General features: G+C 46.9%; 1 protein-coding gene across 1 annotated transcript; it reads right to left on the reverse strand.

The window, feature by feature from the left end:
* Positions 1-3972: 3972 nt before the first annotated feature.
* Positions 3973-7488, reverse strand: CD3D (CD3d molecule). The gene is made up of 5 exons (XM_002927885.4): positions 7329-7488; positions 5247-5465; positions 4662-4793; positions 4338-4381; positions 3973-4118 (listed from the first exon to the last, which is right to left on the reverse strand). Exons 1-5 carry the CDS (start codon positions 7381-7383, stop codon positions 4053-4055), a joined length of 516 nt encoding a protein of 171 aa, XP_002927931.1. The 5' UTR covers positions 7384-7488; the 3' UTR covers positions 3973-4052.
* Between the last annotated feature and the right edge of the window lie 289 nt (positions 7489-7777).

Here is a 7777-nt window from a genome sequence, read left to right on the forward strand (position 1 = left end):
AACTACAGACCAATATCCCTTATGAATAGATGCAAAAATTCTTCACTAAATTTTAACAAATTTAATCTAATAATATACAAAAAAAAAAAAATAGGGCCACCTGGCTGGCTCAGTCAGTGGAGTATGCAACTCCTGATCTTGGAGTCATGAGTTCAAGCCCCACGTTGGGGGTAGAATTTACTTAAAGAATATAGATAGATACATAGATAGATAGAATAAAGAATAATCCATGATGACCAAGTACAGTTTATTTCAGGAAAGCAGGATTGGAGCAACAGATCATGCCCCCAGTATAATTTATCATATTAACAGACAAAAGAAGTAAAACCTTATAATCCTCTCAACAGATGCAGGAAAACCATTTGACAATACTCAACAACGATTTTTACTAAAAATTCCCTGCAAGCTAGAAAGAGAACGAAATATCCTCAATCTGTTAAAGAGCATCTAAGAAAAACCTATGGCCAATATCATATTTAATGACGAAAGACAATGTTTTCCCCTAAAATCACAAATAAGGCAAGAATATCCTCACTTTCCTTCTATTCAGCATTGTACCGGAGGTTCTAGCCACTGCGATAAGCTAAGGAACAGAAGTAAACTACGTCCAGATTAGAAATAGGAAAGTTAAACTGTCTTTATTCACAAGCAACATGGTCATCGATGTAGAAATTCTGACGGGCTGTAGGGGTGCCTGGGTGGCTCAGTCGTTAGGTGTCTGCCTTCAGCTCAGGTCATGGTCCCAAGGTCCTGGGATTGAGCCCCACCTCAGGCTCCCTGCTCAGAGGGAAGCCTGCTTCTCCCTCTCCCACTCCCCCTGCTTGTGTTCCCTCGCTTGCTGTGTCTCTCTGTCAAATAAATAAATAAAAATCTTAAAAAAAAAAAAAAAGAACAAGAAAAACTTAAAAAAAAAAAAAAGAAATTCTGAACGGGCTTTAAAAAAAATGGTACTATAATTAATATGTGAATTTAGGAAGTTTTCGGGTGTAGGATCAATATACAAAACAACTGTATTTCTAGATACCATCAATGAGCAATTGGAAATTGAAAGTTTAAAAATACCATATAAAAGATCATCAAAAAATATAAAATCCTTAGGGGATAAACCTAACAAAAGATGTGTTCATGGATTGGCAGAGTCAATATCATTAAGATGTCGATTCTCCCCAAGTTGATCTATAAATTCAACACAATCCTGATCAAAATCCCAGCAGGCATTTTGTAGTAACTGAGACGCCAATTCACGTGGGACTACAAAGGACCTAGAATAGCCAGACTACTTTCTTCAAAAGTTGCATCTCAGTCTATCCACTCCTGAGTATTTATCCAACATGTGTCCACACAATAATGTATATGACAATGTTCATGGCAGCTTTATTGGTAATAGCCCAAACCAGGAAATAACCCAAAGACTATCAGCAGGTGAATGGTTAAAACAGCCGGTGGTGTATCTATACAATGGAATACTACTGGATAGTAAAAAGGAATAAAATATTGGTAGATGCACCAAGGTGTATGAATCTCAAAATAATTATGCTGAAGTGTAAGAAGCCAGACCAAAAAAGGGTACATGTTACATTATTACAAATATATAAAAATCTAGAAAAACAAAAACTAACCTATAATGACAGAAAGCAGATCAGCGGTTGCCTGGAGGGTAGAGGGATAAGGAGAGGAAGGAGGGAGGGATTGCATGCAAAGGGGCCCAAGGAAACTGTTCAAGGTGTTGGATATATTCATTACCTTTATTGTGGTGATGTTTCATGAGTGTATACATGTGACAAAACATCACAGTTTATACTTTAAATATATGTAGTTTGTTCATGTTGGTTTACCTCAGTAAAGCTTTTTTTTTTTTTTTAAGATTTATTTATTTATCGGGGCGCCTGGGTGGGGGCTCAGTCGTTAGGTGGCTGCCTTCAGCTCAGGTCATGATCCCAGGGTCCTGGGATCGATCCCCGCATCAGGCTCCCTGCTCAGCGGGAAGCCTACTTCTTCCTCTCCCACTCCCCCTGCTTGTGTTCCCTCTCTTGCTGTGTCTCTCTGTCAAATAAATAAAATCTTTTTAAAACAAAGATTTATTTATTTATCTGAGAGAAAGAGAGAGTGTGTTGGGAGGAAAGGGAGAGAGAGAATCTCAAGCAGACTCCCCACTGAGTGTGGAGCGCAGCACAGGTCTTGATCTCATGACCCTGAGATCATGACCTGAGCCAAAATCAAGAGTCATATGCTCAACTGTCCAAGCCACCCAGGTGCCCCAGTGAAGCTGTTTATTAAAACCACACACACAAAAAAAGGGATGCCTGGCTGGCTCAGTCGGTTAAGCATCTGCCTTCGGCTCAGGTCATGATCCCAGGGTCCTGGGATCAAGTCCCACATGGGGCTCCTTGCTCAGAGGGGAGCCTGCTTCTCCCTTTGCCTGCTGCTCCCCCTGCTTGTGCTGTCTGTCTCTCTCTCTGACAAATAAATGAATTAAGAAAAAAAAAAACTAAAAAAAAGAAAGGCACACACACAAAAAGAGAGAGAACCAAAGGGACACAAGTTTCCAGAAGGGCTCAGGTGGAGAGCAGTTTTCTCAACCTTGGCTTCACAATGAAATCACCTTAAGCCATTTGAAAGTCCTGATGCCTTCGCCCAAGATAATCAGAAGCTCTCGAGATTCCCAAGTGCATGCAATGTTGAGAACTGGTGAGAGGTATGCGGGGATATAAGAGCCTACAAGGACTACCAGGTGAAGGGAAGTGTGCAGGGTGTGGGAAGCAGACAAGTACTGGGTGCAGTAGAAGGCACCAGAAGGTTGCCCAAGGTGGAGGGATCCAATGTGAAAGCCACAGGCCAGCTGCAGAGGACTACAGTCCTAGGGACGTAAAGGGCAGAAATAAGCTATAACCATGAATGAATCAGGTGTGCATTGGAAGTTCATTGTCTCTAACAAAATCAGCCTCTACGCGCAGCTCAGGAAGATGGCGGGTAGAATCATCCAGATCTCTGGCTGTGTGGTTGTTCATTCTTTCCCACTTTGGGAACACTGATCTTGGAAATTCCCACTCTTATTAAACTGTCCCGAAGTTGTTTCAGTTACCATAACTCAGAGAACAAAAGGAGGGGTTGCCCCTGTGGTAGACAGGAATGAGCATAAAGGACACGAAAGAGTCAGTGGCCGCAGATCTTCTAAACCAGAGACTCTGAATTGGGGCTGCTTCAGAATCACCTGGGGGCTAGGAGACCAGAGTGGGCCCCACGTGTCTCTATTTTTAGTAAATCCTTCAGGCTCCCAAGGTTTCAGACCCACCACCAACCCACTAGCTGAAAAAGACATCCACTGAAAATATCCCATGCCCCTGTCCACTCTCCAAATCCAGCTTTCCGAGTGGGCGAAGAGGGGTAATGAAGAGTTTTCGATATTAATTAGAAGGCTGGGGTGGGACAGGGACAGATTCTGAGGAAAGGAAGGTGAATGGTACATTCTGTACAGGAGTAAAGGGTACTGAACAGGCCTACGTCAAAACATCCTCGCAACTAGAGGCTACCACTCCCGGGGGGTCATAAAGCCAAGGCCAGCCCCTTAGCAGAAGTGGGACTTTGTCACACGCGCTCTCCAAGTCTTGATAAGAAGTGATCTCCTGGGCCCTTGATGTTTCCACCACCTCTGCTCATGATGTCATGGAAACTTCTGTGTGGCTGGGTCTGTAAACATAGCAGCCTGTTCTCAACTGTGGTGAGAAAACCAAAGCCCTTAAGGGGTTGTAATGGGGGCTGGAGGCAACAAGCAGCAGAGGGAGCCCACCGGGCCAGAAACACCAGTGGGCCAGAAAGGGGTGGGAGACTGCCCATCACACTGTCCATCTGGGGCAGAGGAATGGCAATAATGCAGGAAGGACACAGGTGGGCAGGGAGGGCAAGCAAGGGTCCGGCCAAGTCAGGACAACTCCCATGCCTTGCCAGAGAGCCTTGAAAAGTCCAGACACCTGCTGAGTGAAAGAAGACGTTTTTATTGGCTGAGCAAGGGATGAAGTTATAGTCGATACTCCCATAAGCCACCGGTGTCAGGTTCACTTCTTCCGAGGCCAGTTTTCACCAAGATGACTGTACTGAGCATCATTCCGATCTCGAAGGGGCTAGGAGGTGAGAGGGGGGGAACCGTAAGGCAGGGTCGGGTTCTCCCAGAGAAGACCGCAGTAGGCCTCAAAGATGACAGCCCTTGCCTGAGTTTTCCAACCCTACCAGTGATGAGTTCCCCACTAGGACCCTTCATCCGTACCCGTAACACCTAGCATCAGCCTCTTCATTCCCTCCCTTGCCCCTCCCATTCATGTCTCCTTCCCCTCAGGGCTCACCTGATAGAGCTGGTCATTTTCCAACAGAACTTGAGTGTTTGCAGCTAGAAGAAACAAGGGGAGAGAGTCATTAACGACCTAGGAGGATGGGACAATGAGAGCCCATGAACATTGCAGGAGGACTGCAGCTGGTCATACCCTCAGAAGTCTGCATGGGCAGTATGGGCACAAGTCTTCCAATAACCAGTGTTAGGAGTCCTTGGGATATTGTGAGAGCGACTCCCAGATGAGATACAACCCACTGCCAGCCCCATTCTTAGCAGGTGCACACTCACACCCACAACATACACGTGCGTGCACGCACACTCTGTCCCTTCTACTTACCCTTGGAGAGCCTTCCAGTCTCGTGTCCAGCAAAGCAATAGACTCCCAAAGCAAGGAGCAGAGTGGCAATTATGTCAGTGATGATGATGCCAGCCAGGCTGGCTGAGTCCAGCTCCACACAGTTCTGACACACTGGCGGGGAAGGGGAACAAGAGGGGAGCTGGAGAGCCTTCAAGACCAGGGAACCGTCTCTGCCTCCTAGGGTAACCCCAGGACCTCACACCAAGACCCAAACTTCAGTAAGATCCCTGGAGAAAGGCCTGCTGATGCCCTTGCTACACGCACCTCTGCCCTTAATCCCAAGGAATCCCTGAAAAGAGCCAAGAAGCAGGATTAGCTTTGTAAGAATGTAACCAAGGCAGCAGGGCCACACCACTCTCCCAACCAAGCCTCTGCTGCTTGAGTCACAAGGCCCCTGCTGTTTCTTTCCATTAGTTAAGCTCCAACATCTGGCTCGTATCATTACAAGAGTGACCCCACTTTGTTTAGAGAACACTTTGGTCCAGCATAGTCCCCTCTGGATACAAGGTTCTCCCATCCAGAGGTCCCATTCATTCCAACCCAAAGGATCCAAAAGGCACGTACTTCGATAGTATACTTGCGTGTAAGTTGTTTTGTCATCTTGTTCGTCTGTCCCCTTGCACCTGTACATTCCTCGTGGGTCCAGGATGCGTTTTCCCAAGTTCCAGCTTTTATTCTGTGAGAGTGGTGTTCCCATTGTTCCCTCTACCAGTATGATGCTGGTATTGCAATGCAGGAACACCTTGTCCTCAAATTCCTCCACATCTACCTTGGAGGGGCTCACTACAAGGAAAACAACAACAAAAAAAATCCAACCATGATTGCAGCCAGCTGTTTGGTCTGCAGCAGATGCCTTATTCTGCTGAGGTTTATACTTTAAAAAGGACCACTTTCTAAGTCTAGGACAACTTATGGTTTCTAGTGAGAGAGACAGAAGTCACAAGAAAAAGGCTTTGGGGGACTTTCCACGAACTGCAGGGGCCAGGAAGGATGCAAGGATTCAGTCCAAGCAGAGCACAGATCCTGATGACATGGAGCGAAAGAGGAAACCGTGGACCCGGGTGGATCCAGGAACCTTCCTGGAAATGAGTTCAGACCACTGATTAGAAGTCGAAGGGGAGTGTAGACTGCTGAAGCACCCAGGAGATATGGAAAGGCAGAAGAATGTTCCTTGGCTGGAAATGACCACGCTTGTTCTCCAACAAAACTTTTTTTTAAGATTTTATTTATTTACTAGAGACAGAGAGAGCAGGAGCAGTGGGGGAAGGGAAGGGAGGGGCAGAAGGAGAAGCAGCCTCCCTGCTCAGCAGGAAGCCCAAGGAGGGGCTTGACAAGGGGCTCGATGAGCAGCTTGATCCCTTGACCCTGAGATCATGACCTGAGCCAAAGGCAGACGCTTAACTGATTGAGCCACCCAGGTGCCCCTCCAACAAAACTTCTAATTCTACTTCCCAACCATCTACAATCCTCCCACTTCAACTTCTCAGCCCCTTCCCTCCCTCTTTGCCCCTGCCCCAACAACTACCAAGAGAACGGGACTCTCACCACTAAAGTCTTTCCGGGACCAGTCTTTACCCAACCCCAGTGATGGTTGGGGTAGGAGAGAAGCTGGTATGAATTACTCCAGAAGGAGACCCAGGGCAAATCCCATGTAAAGATTTTTAGTTGTTCTACCCTTGATTTAGGGGAGGGAGGTAGAAAAAAAAATTTATCAAAATCACTCTTGGGGCTCCACACAAGTCAAGTTTTGCAGGGAATTTAAGGGCTGGAGGTATGCACAGCACCTTTCTAGATCCACCGAATTGCTTTGACTGAGAGCATCTTCACAGCCCACGGAGGCACGAGAATCTGTATCTCCAATCCCAGGGAAAAGTGGAATCCAGATTTTCCCTGAATTCATATTCAGTTACCAATCTGAATACAAGAGCATCGTCTGGGAAACCCCCAAAAGAGCCGTTTCTAAGGCATCTCGAGCAGGCCGAGGCTGCATGGGCGCATCTCCAGAAGATACATGTACATCAGATGCTTCACATCCTACAAGCATGTCCTCCGTGGGGATCTGTTTTCATTGGAAACCCCGGATGTCCCAAAGCATTTGTCCCCGTTTGCCTGCAATTGAGAGGGTGTCTGGGACAAGGCACTATCAGTTTTAAGACCAGGCAAACCAAGATGAGTTGATCATCTTACCACCCCAGATCTGCCCTCCTTCCTTCTCAACCTAAAGTTAGCTTTCTCTTAAAGCATCCCCCTGAGAACTGGGGCATGGTTCCTGGTGGTGAAAAATTATGGCCAAATGACTAAGAGTCCTAGATATCAGAGACTCTCTATCCTAGAAGGACTAGTGCTCCCTTACCAGCCTTAGGCTCAGGCCCCGCAGACTGCACATTTCCTGCCAATCTCTCGCCTAAGGCCTTTAGAGAGACATTCAAGGCCACCACGCTCACCTAGCTGGAGTCAGTCAAAGCCAAGAGCCTGTTTCCCAAACCCAAACGCTGTGCTACATCCCAACCCTGCCCTCCTTGACAACTCTGCCTGGTGAAGTGAAGCTAGCATTAAGAAGGACTTCCAAGTGGAGCTCAGTCCAGGTGCTAATGTCCTTCTCAGGTCCCTTCTCCGAGATGCCCCCACCACCTGGAGAAGCCTTACCTCGGGAGAGAAGGACAGCCAGTATCAAGCCAGCCAGAAACCTACAGTGTTCCATTTTCCAGCAGAATTCCTTCAGTAGGTAGACCCAGATCACAGAACTATCAGCCAGGGTGAGAGATGCCCTCCCCCAACTGACTCATGGGTACCCGGAAAAAGCAAAGGGGTGGGGGAGGAACTAGAAGACGCCTATTTCTCTGCTCTCTGCCGTTGATCACGGGAGACTGTCAGGGTAGGGGTGGACTGGGGGTGGGGTAGGAAGGAAGCAGGTGCAAATTGCTCTTTCTCCAAGCCCTGAGCTTGGGGGTGAGGAGGAAGAGAGAGCAGAGAATGTGGGAAAAGTTGCCTAGACCTCTAAGAAGTCAAAGAATATTTAGGATGTTCTTTCCCTCGTCACTGATGAAAAGCAGTAATATCAGAGTTTCTGTCAACAGGGTAACTACATTTAGTCA

Source organism: Ailuropoda melanoleuca, chromosome 8, assembly GCF_002007445.2.
Source record: "Ailuropoda melanoleuca isolate Jingjing chromosome 8, ASM200744v2, whole genome shotgun sequence".
Classification (NCBI taxonomy): domain Eukaryota; kingdom Metazoa; phylum Chordata; class Mammalia; order Carnivora; family Ursidae; genus Ailuropoda; species Ailuropoda melanoleuca.